This window comes from Balaenoptera ricei, chromosome 16, assembly GCF_028023285.1.
Source record: "Balaenoptera ricei isolate mBalRic1 chromosome 16, mBalRic1.hap2, whole genome shotgun sequence".
Lineage (NCBI taxonomy): Eukaryota > Metazoa > Chordata > Mammalia > Artiodactyla > Balaenopteridae > Balaenoptera > Balaenoptera ricei.
In genome coordinates this window covers 87,887,910-87,906,282 of record NC_082654.1, presented here as the reverse complement: position 1 = coordinate 87,906,282, position 18,373 = coordinate 87,887,910, and the positions used below count along the sequence as shown (strand labels likewise).

Sequence of the window (18,373 nt, the reverse complement as noted above, 5' to 3'; positions counted from 1 at the left end):
TGACAATAGTCAAGATGTGGAAGCCACCAAAGTGTCCATCGATAGACAACTGGATAAAGAAATTTTCATATATATGTATGAAAACTGGACACACACACACACACACACACTGGCATATTACTCAGCCATAAAAAAGAATGAAATCATATGACAACATGAATGGACCTAGAGGGCATTATGCTAAGTGAGATAGAGCAGACAGAGAAAGACAATTACCTTATGATATCACTTATATGTAGAATCTACAAAACAAAACAAAGGAACAAACACAACAAAACAGAAATGGACTCATAGATGCCAAGAACACGCTGGTGGTTGCCAGATGGGAGGGAGTGGAGGGATGAGTGCAATAGTTGAGAAAGATTGAGAAGTTCCAAATTCCAGTTATAAAACAAATGTCCTGGGGTGTGATTTACAGCATAGGAAATAGAGTCCATAATACTGTAATAACATTGTATGATGACAAATTGTAACTAGACTTATCTTGGTGATCATTTTGTAGAGTATAAAAATAGCAAGTCACTATGTTGTGTTCCAGAAAACTAATATATAATATTGCCTGTCAAGTATACACCAATTTTAAAAAAGAAGAAAAAAACTATCTTAAAAAGAGGAGGGGGAAATTGCCTGGTCGCGCAGTGGATAAGACTCTGCGCTCCCAATGCAGGGGGCCGGGGTTTGATCCCTGGTCAGGGAACTAGAACCCACATGCATGCCACAACTAAGAGTTCGCATGCCACAACTAAGAAGCCCACCTGCTGCAACTAAGTAGCCCACATGCTGCAGCTAAGGAGTCCATGTGCTGCAACTAAGGAGCCCGCCTGCTGCAACTAAGACCCGATGCAACCAAATATATAAGTAAATATTTTTTTAAAAAAAGAGGGACTTCCCTGATGGTCCAGTGGTTAAGACGCCTTGCTCCCAATGCAGGGGGTCTGGGTTCGATTCCTGGTCAGGGAACTAGAGCCCACATGCAGTAACTAAAATATCCTGCGTGCCGCAACTAACAGCCGGTGCAGCCAAATAAATAAATAAATATATTTTTTTAAAAGTGTTGGGGAATTCCCTGGTGGTCTAGTGGTTAGGACTCTGTGCTTTCACTGCTGAGGGCGCAGGTTCAATCCCTGGTCAGGAAACTAAGATCCAGCAAGCTGTACGCTGCAGCCACAAAAAAATTTTTTTTAATTAAAAATGTGTAAAAAAGAGTGTAGTGAGATGAAGAGCAGGTGTCAGATGAAACTTTGAAAGGATGCTGATTGAAAGGCCAAGTGCCTACTGAAGTTTGACTCTCAAGTGGCCCAGACAAATTGAGAGCTTGAAGAGGAGGAGTCATGTGATGCTACTGGAATGTTCATTTGTTTCTTTGTTTAAATGGGGTTTATTATTTTTTTAAAGAAGTTTTGAGTTCACAGCAAAATTGGGCAGAGTACAGAGAGGTGCCACATGCCCCCTGCTCTGCTGTTACTGCTCTCTCCATCCGCCCCCTCCACCCCACTCACACAGGTGCTCAGAGCTTCCCTCTCCCCCACTATCCGATCAACATTCTGTGTGTTGGTCACTATTGATGAATCTACATGGACACATCATGATCATCGGAGTCCAGAGTTTACACTAGGACTAGGGTCCACTCCTGGAGTTGTACCATTCTGTGGGTTTTGACAAATGTATCTCGCCATGAATGTATCACAATGAATAGTTTCACTGCCTTAAAAGTCCTCTGTGCTTGACCTATTTATCGTACCCCACCCCTTCACCCCGCCACAAACCCCTAGCAACCCACCCTTTCTGTGGTGTGCCTTTTCCCAAATGTCATAGGTAGTTGGTACCCTAAGTTATGGCACCTTTCCAGATTGGCTTCTTTCAGTGAGTGACATGCAGTTAAGGTGCCCCACCTGTCACCCCGTAGCTCCCTCTCTCTCTCATTTTTCTTTTCAGTGCCGAAGAACATTCTGCTGCATGGATGGAGCCCAGTCTATCTGTCTATTCACCTCCTGACGGACATCTTGGTTGCTTCCAAGTTCTGGCAGTGATGAATAAAGCTGCCGTAAATGTCCAGATGCAAGTTTCTGTGTAGATGGAAGCATTCAACTCATTTAGGTCCATCAATACCAAGGAGTTTGAGGGCTGGATCGTATAGTAAGAATGTGTTTCATTTTGAAAGACACAGCCCATGTTCAAAGAGTTTCTGAAGATGGTCGCTGAGAGCATGTCAGCATGCTGAGGAATCAAGCCAAGGAAGGGGGTACAATTCAAAGATGCTGGCAAGGAAGATGTGGCCAAGACAAAAACAGACCTCCACCCTCTTAGAGCTGAAGACTGGTCCTGACAATTAAATGGACATGAAAAAGACTCACAGGAGGGAACCATGGGGGCCTGGGGGTACTCAGTGTTCTTGCAGGGAATAGGGTGCCCACGCGAGGCTCCTAGGTGTCGTGCAAAGCATAATGATGTTAAAATAATGCAGAGCAGGGGCTTCCCTTGTGGTGCAGTGGTTGGGAATCCACCTGCCGAGGCAGGGGACATGGGTTCGAGCCCTGGTCCACCAAGATCTCACATGCTGCAGAGAAACTAAGCCCGTGCGCCACAAGAACTGAGCCTGCGCTCTAGAGCCCGGGAGCCACAACAAATGAGCCCGCATGCCACAACTACTGAAGCCCACGGGCCTAGAACCTGTGCTCCACAACAAGAGAAGCCACCACAATGAGAAGCCCGTGCACCGCAACGAAGAGTACACCCCGCTCACTGCAACTAGAGAAAATTCACATGAAGCAACGAAGACCCAACGCAGTCAAAAAAATAATAAATAAATTAAATAAATAAACAAATAAACAAATAAATAAATAAATAAAATAATGTAGAGCAGCGGCTACGGCCTCATGGAAACTGCTGCACCCCTCCGCTTCTGCACGGCAATTCAAGGCCTTACCTCGAGGCAAGTGATCACGCGGAGTTTCCCGTTAGTGACACAGCATGGTACGAGGCTGACTTTGTCCTCGAGCAGAGTGACTTCAGGTACGAGGTCCTCGAAGAATTCTAAGCAGAGTGTTTTCTCATGGCAGCTCAGACAGGGCCCGTGACGAACACTTCCATGGCACGTTGCACTGGCTAGAAATGTGATCCTGAGGCTGTTCCAGTGCTCTGGAAATGTAGCTCTCCTTAAGGAACGTGCAGTGTGTTGCCCATAACTCGGCATACACAGAGGGCCTCCGAGGGACCGACCTGTGGGCCTCGATGTTGCTCAGCAGGCCCACAGGGGTCTGGAGGTACTCAGGGCTCTTGGAGGGAAAATGATGCTCACCCGAGAGGCGTAGGAGTCCTGACAAGGGTACTTCCTTTAAAATAAAGCAGAACAGCGACTAAGACCTCATGGAAACAGCTGCATGCCTCCCGTTCCGCACGGCTACTCCAGGCCTTACCTCGAGGCCAGTACCCACGTTGAGTTTCCCTTTAGCTCTAGAGCGTGCCAGGATGAGCTCCACCCCGGCCATGGAAGCATCCGGGTTAGCTAAAGAAAACTCATTTACTTCCCAGAGCCATGCCTACAGTGGCTAGTGGCCTGTCAACAGCAGTCAATTTCAAGTAGCTTCAAGGCAGCATGAATGGAGCTTTCAAAATGGGAAAGCAAGGCTAGTTCCATCAGACCCCGATTTCCATGGGCACATGCAGCATACATCCCTGTGCTTTCTAACAAGTCCAAAGAGATACAGCTTACCCAGTGGTTCCTTCCCTGAATCAACTCCTTGAAGCAGAGTGTTCTGCATCTAGTGAACTGCCTCAGCCAAGGAACGCCCCAGCTAGGCATCCAGGACCGTGGCTCTTCAAAATCCAGAAGTGTTACACGAGGAACTGGTCTTTAGTTGCAGTCGGAACGCAAGCCGACTTACTCCTGGAGGCAGGGTGACTTCAGGCAGGAGGTCCTAGATGGAATGCGAAGCCGAAGGTTTGTCTCATTGCGGCTCAGAGTAGGGCAATGAGTCAGACTTGCATGGCATGTGGGACCTGTTAGAACGGTGTTCGTGGGACTGTGGGAGTGCTGGGGAAATCAAGCTGTCCCCAAAAGAGTACAGTCTGTTGCCCTACACTCGGGATACACAGAGTGGCTTCGTAGGGCTACGGGCCTGGATGTGGCTTAGTAGGCCCATTGGGACCTGGGGGTACTCACTGTTCTCGCAGGGTATAGGGTACACACGCGAGGCTCCTAGGTGTCCTGAAAAGCATACTGACGTTAAAATAATGCAGAGCAGCGGCTACGGCCTCATGTAAACTGCTGCAGGCCTCCGCTTCTGCATGGCAATTCAAAGCCTTACCTCGAGACAAGTGCTCTCGCTGAGTGTCCCGTTAGCAACACAGCAAGGTAGGATGCTGAATTTCTCCTCGAGCACAGTGCCTTCAGGTACGAGGTCCTCGAAGAATTATAAGCTGAGTGTTTTCTCATGGAAGCTCAGATGGGGGCCGTGACGAACACTTCCATGGCACATCGCACTGGCTAGAAATGTGATCCTGAGGCTATTCCAGTACTCTGGAAATTTAGCTCTCCTTAAGGAAGGTGCAGTGTGTTGCCCATCACTCGGCATACACAGAGGGCCTCCAAGGGACCGACCTTTGGGCCTCGATGTTGCTCAGCGGGCCCACAGGGGTGTGGAATGCGTCAGTGATCTTGGAACAAAAATGATGCTCACCCGAGGGGCCTAGGAGTCCTGAAAAGGGTACTTCCTTTAACATAAAGCGGAACTTCCACTAAGAGCTCATGGAAAGAGCTGCATGTCTCCCTTTCTGCAGGGCTACTCAGGGCCTTACCTCGAGGCAAGGACTCACGTTGAGATTCCCTTTAGCTCTAGAGCATGGCAAGTTGAGCCCCACCCCGGGCAATGAAGCTCAGTGTGTAGCCAGAGAAAACTCATTTTCTTCCAACACACATGCCTAGAGTGGCCAGAGGGCTTTCACAGCAGAGAATTTCAGGGAGCTTCACGGCAGCAAGAATGGAGCTTTCCAAATGGAAAGCAAGGCTAGTACCATCATGCCCCCATTTCCATGGGCACAGGCAGCATACATCTCTGTGGTTTTTAACAAGTCAAATGAGACACAGAGTACACACTGGTTGCTTCCCTGAATCAACTTCTCGAGGCAGGGTGTTCTGCATCTAGTGAACGGCCTCACCAAGGAAAGACCTAGCTAGGCCTCTGGGCCCGTGCCTCTTCAAAAGCCTGCAGTGCTACAGGAAATACTGTGCTTTAGTTGCAATAGAAACAGAAGCCGTCTTTCTCCAGGAGGCAGGGTGACTTCAGGTAGGAGGTCCTGGATGGAAGGAAAAGCCTAGTGTTTTTCTCTGTGCAGCTCAGACTAGGGAATGAGTGCGACTTCCACGGCATGTTGGAACTTGCTAGAACGTTGCTCTTGAACCTGTGCGAGTGCTGTGAATCAAGATATCACAAGAAAGAGTGCAGTGTGTTGCCCATGACTCAGCAGACACAGAGGACCTCCGAGGGACCAATGGGCCTCCTTGTTGCTCAGCAGGCCTACAGGGGTGTGGAGGTACTCAGGGATCTTGGAACAAAAATGATGCTCACCCGAGAGGCCTAGGAGTCCTGAAAAGGGTACTTCCTTTAAAGTAAAGCAGAACAGTGACTTAGAGCTAATGAAAAGAGCTGCATGCCTCCCTTTCTGCAGGGCTACTCAGGGCCTTACCTCGAGGCAAGGACTCACGTTGAGTTTCCCTTTAGCTCTAGAGCATGGCAAGGTGAGCCCCACCCGGAGCAATGAAGCTCCGTGTGTAGCCAGAGAAAACTCATTTTCTTCCCACACCAATGCTAGAGTGGCCAGAGGCCTGTCAACAGCAGAGAATTTCAGGGAGCTTCACGGCAGCAAGAATGGAGCTTTCCAAATGGAAAGCAAGGCTAGTACCATCATGCTCCCATTACCATGGGCACAGGCAGCATACATCTCTGTGGTTTTTAACAAGTCAAAAGAAACACAGAGTACACACTAGTTGCTTCCCTGAATCAACTTCTCGAGGCAGGGTGTTCTGCACCTTGTGAACGGCCTCACCAAGGAACGCCCTAGCTAGGCCTCTGGGCCCGTGCCTCTTCAAAAGCCTGCAGTGCTACAGGAAAAGTGTGCTTTAGTTGCAATAGGAACGCATGCCGTCTTTCTCCTGGAGGCAGGATGACTTCAGGTAGGAGGTCCTGGATGGAAGGAGAAGCCTAGTGTTTTTCTCTGTGCAGCTCAGACTAGGGAATGAGTGCGACTTCCACGGCATGTTGGAACCTGCTAGAACGTTGCTCTTTTACCTGTGCGAGTGCTGTGAATCAAGATATCACAAGAAAGAGTGTAGTGTGTTGCGCATGACTCAGCACACACAGAGGACCTCCGAGGGACCAATGGGCCTCGTCGTGGCTCAGCAGGCCTACAGGGGTGTGGAGGTACTCAGGGCTCTTGGAACAAAAATGATGCTCACCCGAGAGGGCTAGGAGTCCTGAAAAGGGTACTTCCTTTAAAGTAAAGCAGAACAGCGACTTAGAGCTAATGGAAAGAGCTGCATGCCTACCTTTTTGCAGGGCTACTCAGGGCCTTACCTCGAGGCAAGGACTCACGTTGAGATTCCCTTTACGTCTAGAGCATTGGCACAGGCAGCATACATCTCTGTGGTTTCTAACAAGTCAAAAGAGACACAGAATACACACTGTTTTCTTCCCTGAATCAACTTCTCGAGGCAGGGTGTTCTGCATCTAGTGAACGGCCTCACCAAGGAAAGCCCTAGCTAGGCCTCTGGGCCCGTGCCTCTTCAAAAGCCTGCCGTACTTCAGGAAAAACTGTGCTTTAGTTGCAATAGGAACGCAAGCCGTCTTTTTCCTGGAGGCAGGGTGACTTCAGTTAGGAGGTCCTGGATGGAAGGAGAAGCCTAGTGTTTTTCTCTGTGCAGCTCAGACCAGGGAATGAGTGCAACTTCCATGGCATTTTGGAACTTGCTAGAACGGTGCTCGTGAACCTGTATGAGTGCTAGCTAATTCAAGATGTCCCAGTAAGAGTGCACTCTGTTGCCCTACACTCGGCATACACACTGTGAGTCGGAAAGCTACGGGCCTGGATATTGCTTAGAAGGGCCAGGGGAGCCTGAGGGTACTTGCTGTTCTTGCAGGAAATAGGGTTTCCAGGCGAGGCACCTAGGTGTCCTGAAAAGCGTACTGGCGTTAAAATGCTGCAGAGCAGCGACTACGGCCTCATGGAAAGTGCTACACGCCTCCGCTTCTGCATAGCATTTCAGGGCCTTCCCTCGAGGCAAGTTCTCACGTTGCTTGCACTGTGAGCGACACAGCATGTTAGGATGCTGTATTTCTCCTTGAATAGAGTGACTTCAGGAAAGAGGTCCTCGATAAATTCTAAGAAGAGTGTTATCTCAGGACATTCAGACGAGGGCAATGTCGAAAACTTCCAGGGCATGTTGGACTGCCTAGAAATGTGGTTCTGATGCTGTTCGACTGCTCTGCAAATAGAGCTCTCCTGAAGTAACGTACAGTGTGTTGCCCGAGACTCGGCAGACACAGAGGGCCTCCGAGGGACGTATGGGAATCAATGCTGCTCAGCAGGCACGCAGAGGTGTGGAGTGCGTCAGTGATCTTGGAACAAAAATGATGCTCACCCGAGGGGCCTAGGAGTCCTGAAAAGGGTACTTCCTTTAAGATAAAGCGGAACCTCCACTAAGAGCTCATGGAAAGAGCTGCATGCCTCCCTTGCTGCAGGGCTACTCAGGGCCTTACCTCGAGGCAAGGACTCACGTTGAGATTCCCTTTAGCTCTAGAGCATGGCAAGGTGAGCCCCACCCGGAGCAATGAAGCTCCGTGTGTAGCCAGAGAAAACTCATTTTCTTCCCACACCAATGCTAGAGTGGCCAGAGGCCTGTCAACAGCAGAGAATTTCAGGGAGCTTCACGGCAGCAAGAATGGAGCTTTCCAAATGGAAAGCAAGGCTAGGACCATCATGCCCCCATTACCATTGGCACAGGCAGCATACATCTCTGTGGTTTCTAACAAGTCAAAAGAGACACAGAGTACACACTAGTTGCTTCCCTGAATCAACTTCTCGAGGCAGGGTGTTCTGCTCCTTGTGAACGGCCTCAACAAGGAACGCCCTAGCTAGGCCTCTGGGCCCCTGCCTCTTCAAAAGCCTGCAGTGCTACAGGAAAAACTGTGCTTTAGTTGCAATAGGAACGCATGCCGTCTTTCTCCTGGAGGCAGGATGACTTCAGGTAGGAGGTCCTGGATGGAAGGAGAAGCCTAGTGTTTTTCTCTGTGCAGCTCAGACCAGGGAATGAGTGCGACTTCCACGGCATGTTGGAACTTGCTAGAATGTTGCTCTTTTACCTATGCGAGTGCTGTGAATCAAGATATCACAAGAAAGAGTGTAGTGTGTTGCCCATGACTCAGCACACACAGAGGACCTCCGAGGGACCAATGGGCCTCGTCGTTGCTCAGCAGGCCTACAGGGGTGTGGAGGTACTCAGGGATCTTGGAACAAAAATGATGCTCACCCGAGAGGCCTAGGAGTCCTGAAAAGGGTACTTCCTTTAAAGTAAAGCAGAACAGCGACTTAGAGCTCATGGAAAGAGCTGCATGCCTACCTTTTTGCAGGGTTACTCAGGGCTTTACCTCGAGGCAAGGACTCACGTTGAGATTCCCTTTAGCTCTAGAGCATGGCAAGGTGAACCCACCCCGGCCAAAGAAGCTCCGTGTGTAGCCAGAGAAAACTCATTTTCTTCCCACACCAATGCTAGAGTGGCCAGAGGCCTGTCAACAGCAGAGAATTTCAGGGAGCTTCACGGCAGCAAGAATGGAGCTTTCCAAATGGAAAGCAAGGCTAGGACCATCATGCCCCCATTACCATTGGCACAGGCAGCATACATCTCTGTGGTTTCTAACAAGTCAAAAGAGACACAGAGTACACACTAGTTGCTTCCCTGAATCAACTTCTCGAGGCAGGGTGTTCTGCTCCTTGTGAACGGCCTCAACAAGGAACGCCCTAGCTAGGCCTCTGGGCCCCTGCCTCTTCAAAAGCCTGCAGTGCTACAGGAAAAACTGTGCTTTAGTTGCAATAGGAACGCATGCCGTCTTTCTCCTGGAGGCAGGATGACTTCAGGTAGGAGGTCCTGGATGGAAGGAGAAGCCTAGTGTTTTTCTCTGTGCAGCTCAGACTAGGGAATGAGTGCGATTTCCAGGCCTGTTGGAACTTGCTAGAATGTTGCTCTTTTACCTGTGCGAGTGCTGTGAATCAAGATATCACAAGAAAGAGTGTAGTGTGTTGCCCATGACTCAGCACACACAGAGGACCTCCGAGGGACCAATGGGCCTCGTCGTTGCTCAGCAGGCCTACAGGGGTGTGGAGGTACTCAGGGATCTTGGAACAAAAATGATGCTCACCCGAGAGGCCTAGGAGTCCTGAAAAGGGTACTTCCTTTAAAGTAAAGCAGAACAGCGACTTAGAGCTCATGGAAAGAGCTGCATGCCTACCTTTTTGCAGGGCTACTCAGGGCCTTACCTCGAGGCAAGGACTCACGTTGAGATTCCCTTTAGCTCTAGAGCATGGCAAGGTGAACCCACCCCGGCCAAAGAAGCTCCGTGTGTAGCCAGAGAAAACTCATTTTCTTCCCACACCAATGCTAGAGTGGCCAGAGGCCTGTCAACAGCAGAGAATTTCAGGGAGCTTCACGGCAGCAAGAATGGAGCTTTCCAAATGGAAAGCAAGGCTAGTACCATCATGCCCGCATTTCATGGGAACAGGCAGCATACATCTCTGTGGTTTTTAACAAGTCAAAAGAGACACAGAGTACACACTGTTTTCTTCCCTGAATCAACTTCTCGAGGCAGGGTGTTCTGCATCTAGTGAACGGCCTCACCAAGGAAAGCCCTAGCTAGGCCTCTGGGCCCGTGCCTCTTCAAAAGCCTGCCGTACTTCAGGAAAAACTGTGCTTTAGTTGCAATAGGAACGCAAGCCGTCTTTTTCCTGGAGGCAGGGTGACTTCAGTTAGGAGGTCCTGGATGGAAGGAGAAGCCTAGTGTTTTTCTCTGTGCAGCTCAGACCAGGGAATGAGTGCAACTTCCATGGCATTTTGGAACTTGCTAGAACGGTGCTCGTGAACCTGTATGAGTGCTGGCTAATTCAAGATGTCCCAGTAAGAGTGCACTCTGTTGCCCTACACTCGGCATACACACTGTGAGTCGGAAAGCTACGGGCCTGGATATTGCTTAGAAGGGCCAGGGGAGCCTGAGGGTACTTGCTGTTCTTGCAGGAAATAGGGTTTCCAGGCGAGGCACCTAGGTGTCCTGAAAAGCGTACTGGCGTTAAAATGCTGCAGAGCAGCGACTACGGCCTCATGGAAAGTGCTACACGCCTCCGCTTCTGCATAGCATTTCAGGGCCTTCCCTCGAGGCAAGTTCTCACGTTGCTTGCACTGTGAGCGACACAGCATGTTAGGATGCTGTATTTCTCCTTGAATAGAGTGACTTCAGGAAAGAGGTCCTCGATAAATTCTAAGAAGAGTGTTATCTCAGGACATTCAGACGAGGGCAATGTCGAAAACTTCCAGGGCATGTTGGACTGCCTAGAAATGTGGTTCTGATGCTGTTCGACTGCTCTGCAAATAGAGCTCTCCTGAAGTAACGTACAGTGTGTTGCCCGAGACTCGGCAGACACAGAGGGCCTCCGAGGGACGTATGGGAATCAATGCTGCTCAGCAGGCACGCAGGGGTGTGGAGTGCGTCAGTGATCTTGGAACAAAAATGATGCTCACCCGAGGGGCCTAGGAGTCCTGAAAAGGGTACTTCCTTTAAGATAAAGCGGAACCTCCACTAAGAGCTCATGGAAAGAGCTGCATGCCTCCCTTTCTGCAGGGCTACTCAGGGCCTTACCTCGAGGCAAGGACTCACGTTGAGATTCCCTTTAGCTCTAGAGCATGGCAAGGTGAGCCCCACCCGGAGCAATGAAGCTCCGTGTGTAGCCAGAGAAAACTCATTTTCTTCCCACACCAATGCTAGAGTGGCCAGAGGCCTGTCAACAGCAGAGAATTTCAGGGAGCTTCACGGCAGCAAGAATGGAGCTTTCCAAATGGAAAGCAAGGCTAGGACCATCATGCCCCCACTACCATTGGCACAGGCAGCATACATCTCTGTGGTTTCTAACAAGTCAAAAGAGACACAGAGTACACACTAGTTGCTTCCCTGAATCAACTTCTCGAGGCAGGGTGTTCTGCTCCTTGTGAACGGCCTCAACAAGGAACGCCCTAGCTAGGCCTCTGGGCCACTGCCTCTTCAAAAGCCTGCAGTGCTACAGGAAAAACTGTGCTTTAGTTGCAATAGGAACGCATGCCGTCTTTCTCCTGGAGGCAGGATGACTTCAGGTAGGAGGTCCTGGATGGAAGGAGAAGCCTAGTGTTTTTCTCTGTGCAGCTCAGACCAGGGAATGAGTGCGACTTCCACGGCATGTTGGAACTTGCTAGAATGTTGCTCTTTTACCTATGCGAGTGCTGTGAATCAAGATATCACAAGAAAGAGTGTAGTGTGTTGCCCATGACTCAGCACACACAGAGGACCTCCGAGGGACCAATGGGCCTCGTCGTTGCTCAGCAGGCCTACAGGGGTGTGGAGGTACTCAGGGATCTTGGAACAAAAATGATGCTCACCCGAGAGGCCTAGGAGTCCTGAAAAGGGTACTTCCTTTAAAGTAAAGCAGAACAGCGACTTAGAGCTCATGGAAAGAGCTGCATGCCTACCTTTTTGCAGGGCTACTCAGGGCCTTACCTCGAGGCAAGGACTCACGTTGAGATTCCCTTTAGCTCTAGAGCATGGCAAGGTGAGCCCCACCCGGAGCAATGAAGCTCCGTGTGTAGCCAGAGAAAACTCATTTTCCTCCCACACCAATGCTAGAGTGGCCAGAGGCCTGTCAACAGCAGAGAATTTCAGGGAGCTTCACGGCAGCAAGAATGGAGCTTTCCAAATGGAAAGCAAGGCTAGTACCATCATGCCCGCATTTCATGGGAACAGGCAGCATACATCTCTGTGGTTTTTAACAAGTCAAAAGAGACACAGAGTACACACTAGTTGCTTCCCTGAATCAACTTCTCGAGGCAGGGTGTTCTGCTCCTTGTGAACGGCCTCAACAAGGAACGCCCTAGCTAGGCCTCTGGGCCACTGCCTCTTCAAAAGCCTGCAGTGCTACAGGAAAAACTGTGCTTTAGTTGCAATAGGAACGCATGCCGTCTTTCTCCTGGAGGCAGGATGACTTCAGGTAGGAGGTCCTGGATGGAAGGAGAAGCCTAGTGTTTTTCTCTGTGCAGCTCAGACTAGGGAATGAGTGCGATTTCCAGGCCTGTTGGAACTTGCTAGAATGTTGCTCTTTTACCTGTGCGAGTGCTGTGAATCAAGATATCACAAGAAAGAGTGTAGTGTGTTGCCCATGACTCAGCACACACAGAGGACCTCCGAGGGACCAATGGGCCTCGTCGTTGCTCAGCAGGCCTACAGGGGTGTGGAGGTACTCAGGGATCTTGGAACAAAAATGATGCTCACCCGAGAGGCCTAGGAGTCCTGAAAAGGGTACTTCCTTTAAAGTAAAGCAGAACAGCGACTTAGAGCTCATGGAAAGAGCTGCATGCCTACCTTTTTGCAGGGCTACTCAGGGCCTTACCTCGAGGCAAGGACTCACGTTGAGATTCCCTTTAGCTCTAGAGCATGGCAAGGTGAACCCACCCCGGCCAAAGAAGCTCCGTGTGTAGCCAGAGAAAACTCATTTTCTTCCCACACCAATGCTAGAGTGGCCAGAGGCCTGTCAACAGCAGAGAATTTCAGGGAGCTTCACGGCAGCAAGAATGGAGCTTTCCAAATGGAAAGCAAGGCTAGTACCATCATGCCCGCATTTCATGGGAACAGGCAGCATACATCTCTGTGGTTTTTAACAAGTCAAAAGAGACACAGAGTACACACTGTTTTCTTCCCTGAATCAACTTCTCGAGGCAGGGTGTTCTGCATCTAGTGAACGGCCTCACCAAGGAAAGCCCTAGCTAGGCCTCTGGGCCCGTGCCTCTTCAAAAGCCTGCCGTACTTCAGGAAAAACTGTGCTTTAGTTGCAATAGGAACGCAAGCCGTCTTTTTCCTGGAGGCAGCGTGACTTCAGTTAGGAGGTCCTGGATGGAAGGAGAAGCCTAGTGTTTTTCTCTGTGCAGCTCAGACCAGGGAATGAGTGCAACTTCCATGGCATTTTGGAACTTGCTAGAACGGTGCTCGTGAACCTGTATGAGTGCTGGCTAATTCAAGATGTCCCAGTAAGAGTGCACTCTGTTGCCCTACACTCGGCATACACACTGTGAGTCGGAAAGCTACGGGCCTGGATATTGCTTAGAAGGGCCAGGGGAGCCTGAGGGTACTTGCTGTTCTTGCAGGAAATAGGGTTTCCAGGCGAGGCACCTAGGTGTCCTGAAAAGCGTACTGGCGTTAAAATGCTGCAGAGCAGCGACTACGGCCTCATGGAAAGTGCTACACGCCTCCGCTTCTGCATAGCATTTCAGGGCCTTCCCTCGAGGCAAGTTCTCACGTTGCTTGCACTGTGAGCGACACAGCATGTTAGGATGCTGTATTTCTCCTTGAATAGAGTGACTTCAGGAAAGAGGTCCTCGATAAATTCTAAGAAGAGTGTTATCTCAGGACATTCAGACGAGGGCAATGTCGAAAACTTCCAGGGCATGTTGGACTGCCTAGAAATGTGGTTCTGATGCTGTTCGACTGCTCTGCAAATAGAGCTCTCCTGAAGTAACGTACAGTGTGTTGCCCGAGACTCGGCAGACACAGAGGGCCTCCGAGGGACGTATGGGAATCAATGCTGCTCAGCAGGCACGCAGGGGTGTGGAGTGCGTCAGTGATCTTGGAACAAAAATGATGCTCACCCGAGGGGCCTAGGAGTCCTGAAAAGGGTACTTCCTTTAAGATAAAGCGGAACCTCCACTAAGAGCTCATGGAAAGAGCTGCATGCCTCCCTTTCTGCAGGGCTACTCAGGGCCTTACCTCGAGGCAAGGACTCACGTTGAGATTCCCTTTAGCTCTAGAGCATGGCAAGGTGAGCCCCACCCGGAGCAATGAAGCTCCGTGTGTAGCCAGAGAAAACTCATTTTCTTCCCACACCAATGCTAGAGTGGCCAGAGGCCTGTCAACAGCAGAGAATTTCAGGGAGCTTCACGGCAGCAAGAATGGAGCTTTCCAAATGGAAAGCAAGGCTAGTACCATCATGCCCGCATTTCATGGGAACAGGCAGCATACATCTCTGTGGTTTTTAACAAGTCAAAAGAGACACAGAGTACACACTAGTTGCTTCCCTGAATCAACTTCTCGAGGCAGGGTGTTCTGCATCTAGTGAACGGCCTCACCAAGGAAAGCCCTAGCTAGGCCTCTGGGCCCGTGCCTCTTCAAAAGCCTGCCGTACTTCAGGAAAAACTGTGCTTTAGTTGCAATAGGAACGCAAGCCGTCTTTTTCCTGGAGGCAGGGTGACTTCAGTTAGGAGGTCCTGGATGGAAGGAGAAGCCTAGTGTTTTTCTCTGTGCAGCTCAGACCAGGGAATGAGTGCGACTTCCACGGCATGTTGGAACTTGCTAGAATGTTGCTCTTTTACCTATGCGAGTGCTGTGAATCAAGATATCACAAGAAAGAGTGTAGTGTGTTGCCCATGACTCAGCACACACAGAGGACCTCCGAGGGACCAATGGGCCTCGTCGTTGCTCAGCAGGCCTACAGGGGTGTGGAGGTACTCAGGGATCTTGGAACAAAAATGATGCTCACCCGAGAGGCCTAGGAGTCCTGAAAAGGGTACTTCCTTTAAAGTAAAGCAGAACAGCGACTTAGAGCTCATGGAAAGAGCTGCATGCCTACCTTTCTGCAGGGCTACTCAGGGCCTTACCTCGAGGCAAGGACTCACGTTGAGATTCCCTTTAGCTCTAGAGCATGGCAAGGTGAGCCCCACCCGGAGCAATGAAGCTCCGTGTGTAGCCAGAGAAAACTCATTTTCTTCCCACACCAATGCTAGAGTGGCCACAGGCCTGTCAACAGCAGAGAATTTCAGGGAGCTTCACGGCAGCAAGAATGGAGCTTTCCAAATGGAAAGCAAGGCTAGGACCATCATGCCCCCATTACCATTGGCACAGGCAGCATACATCTCTGTGGTTTCTAACAAGTCAAAAGAGACACAGAGTACACACTAGTTGCTTCCCTGAATCAACTTCTCGAGGCAGGGTGTTCTGCACCTTGTGAACGGCCTCAACAAGGAACGCCCTAGCTAGGCCTCTGGGCCCCTTCCTCTTCAAAAGCCTGCCGTACTTCAGGAAAAACTGTGCTTTAGTTGCAATAGGAACGCAAGCCGTCTTTTTCCTGGAGGCAGGGTGACTTCAGTTAGGAGGTCCTGGATGGAAGGAGAAGCCTAGTGTTTTTCTCTGTGCAGCTCAGACCAGGGAATGAGTGCAACTTCCATGGCATTTTGGAACTTGCTAGAACGGTGCTCGTGAACCTGTATGAGTGCTGGCTAATTCAAGATGTCCCAGTAAGAGTGCACTCTGTTGCCCTACACTCGGCATACACACTGTGAGTCGGAAAGCTACGGGCCTGGATATTGCTTAGAAGGGCCAGGGGAGCCTGAGGGTACTTGCTGTTCTTGCAGGAAATAGGGTTTCCAGGCGAGGCACCTAGGTGTCCTGAAAAGCGTACTGGCGTTAAAATGCTGCAGAGCAGCGACTACGGCCTCATGGAAAGTGCTACACGCCTCCGCTTCTGCATAGCATTTCAGGGCCTTCCCTCGAGGCAAGTTCTCACGTTGCTTGCACTGTGAGTGACACAGCATGTTAGGATGCTGTATTTCTCCTTGAATAGAGTGACTTCAGGAAAGAGGTCCTCGATAAATTCTAAGAAGAGTGTTATCTCAGGACATTCAGACGAGGGCAATGTCGAAAACTTCCAGGGCATGTTGGACTGCCTAGAAATGTGGTTCTGATGCTGTTCGACTGCTCTGCAAATAGAGCTCTCCTGAAGTAACGTACAGTGTGTTGCCCGAGACTCGGCAGACACAGAGGGCCTCCGAGGGACGTATGGGAATCAATGCTGCTCAGCAGGCACGCAGGGGTGTGGAGTGCGTCAGTGATCTTGGAACAAAAATGATGCTCACCCGAGGGGCCTAGGAGTCCTGAAAAGGGTACTTCCTTTAAGATAAAGCGGAACCTCCACTAAGAGCTCATGGAAAGAGCTGCATGCCTCCCTTTCTGCAGGGCTACTCAGGGCCTTACCTCGAGGCAAGGACTCACGTTGAGATTCCCTTTAGCTCTAGAGCATGGCAAGGTGAGCCCCACCCGGAGCAATGAAGCTCCGTGTGTAGCCAGAGAAAACTCATTTTCTTCCCACACCAATGCTAGAGTGGCCAGAGGCCTGTCAACAGCAGAGAATTTCAGGGAGCTTCACGGCAGCAAGAATGGAGCTTTCCAAATGGAAAGCAAGGCTAGGACCATCATGCCCCCATTACCATTGGCACAGGCAGCATACATCTCTGTGGTTTCTAACAAGTCAAAAGAGACACAGAGTACACACTAGTTGCTTCCCTGAATCAACTTCTCGAGGCAGGGTGTTCTGCTCCTTGTGAACGGCCTCAACAAGGAACGCCCTAGCTAGGCCTCTGGGCCCCTGCCTCTTCAAAAGCCTGCAGTGCTACAGGAAAAACTGTGCTTTAGTTGCAATAGGAACGCATGCCGTCTTTCTCCTGGAGGCAGGATGACTTCAGGTAGGAGGTCCTGGATGGAAGGAGAAGCCTAGTGTTTTTCTCTGTGCAGCTCAGACCAGGGAATGAGTGCGACTTCCACGGCATGTTGGAACTTGCTAGAATGTTGCTCTTTTACCTATGCGAGTGCTGTGAATCAAGATATCACAAGAAAGAGTGTAGTGTGTTGCCCATGACTCAGCACACACAGAGGACCTCCGAGGGACCAATGGGCCTCGTCGTTGCTCAGCAGGCCTACAGGGGTGTGGAGGTACTCAGGGATCTTGGAACAAAAATGCTGCTCACCCGAGAGGCCTAGGAGTCCTGAAAAGGGTACTTCCTTTAAAGTAAAGCAGAACAGCGACTTAGAGCTCATGGAAAGAGCTGCATGCCTACCTTTTTGCAGGGCTACTCAGGGCCTTACCTCGAGGCAAGGACTCACGTTGAGATTCCCTTTAGCTCTAGAGCATGGCAAGGTGAGCCCCACCCGGAGCAATGAAGCTCCGTGTGTAGCCAGAGAAAACTCATTTTCTTCCCACACCAATGCTAGAGTGGCCAGAGGCCTGTCAACAGCAGAGAATTTCAGGGAGCTTCACGGCAGCAAGAATGGAGCTTTCCAAATGGAAAGCAAGGCTAGGACCATCATGCCCGCATTTCATGGGAACAGGCAGCATACATCTCTGTGGTTTTTAACAAGTCAAAAGAGACACAGAGTACACACTAGTTGCTTCCCTGAATCAACTTCTCGAGGCAGGGTGTTCTGCATCTAGTGAACGGCCTCACCAAGGAAAGCCCTAGCTAGGCCTCTGGGCCCGTGCCTCTTCAAAAGCCTGCCGTACTTCAGGAAAAACTGTGCTTTAGTTGCAATAGGAACGCAAGCCGTCTTTTTCCTGGAGGCAGGGTGACTTCAGTTAGGAGGTCCTGGATGGAAGGAGAAGCCTAGTGTTTTTCTCTGTGCAGCTCAGACCAGGGAATGAGTGCAACTTCCATGGCATTTTGGAACTTGCTAGAACGGTGCTCGTGAACCTGTATGAGTGCTGGCTAATTCAAGATGTCCCAGTAAGAGTGCACTCTGTTGCCCTACACTCGGCATACACACTGTGAGTCGGAAAGCTACGGGCCTGGATATTGCTTAGAAGGGCCAGGGGAGCCTGAGGGTACTTGCTGTTCTTGCAGGAAATAGGGTTTCCAGGCGAGGCACCTAGGTGTCCTGAAAAGCGTACTGGCGTTAAAATGCTGCAGAGCAGCGACTACGGCCTCATGGAAAGTGCTACACGCCTCCGCTTCTGCATAGCATTTCAGGGCCTTCCCTCGAGGCAAGTTCTCACGTTGCTTGCACTGTGAGTGACACAGCATGTTAGGATGCTGTATTTCTCCTTGAATAGAGTGACTTCAGGAAAGAGGTCCTCGATAAATTCTAAGAAGAGTGTTATCTCAGGACATTCAGACGAGGGCAATGTCGAAAACTTCCAGGGCATGTTGGACTGCCTAGAAATGTGGTTCTGATGCTGTTCGACTGCTCTGCAAATAGAGCTCTCCTCAAGTAACGTACAGTGTGTTGCCCGAGACTCGGCAGACACAGAGGGCCTCCGAGGGACGTATGGGAAT

The 18,373-nt window shown here is 50.3% G+C and overlaps 1 protein-coding gene across 1 annotated transcript in view; it reads left to right on the top strand.

Annotated features, from left to right (window-relative positions):
- The window catches only part of LOC132350467 (myosin-13-like), a 1,192,166-nt gene that overhangs the window by 1,113,379 nt on the left and 60,414 nt on the right, over positions 1–18,373 (top strand). Inside the window, 1 exon segment of the mRNA XM_059899652.1 lies at positions 1,303–1,328. Coding sequence (XP_059755635.1) covers positions 1,303–1,328 — 26 coding nt within the window.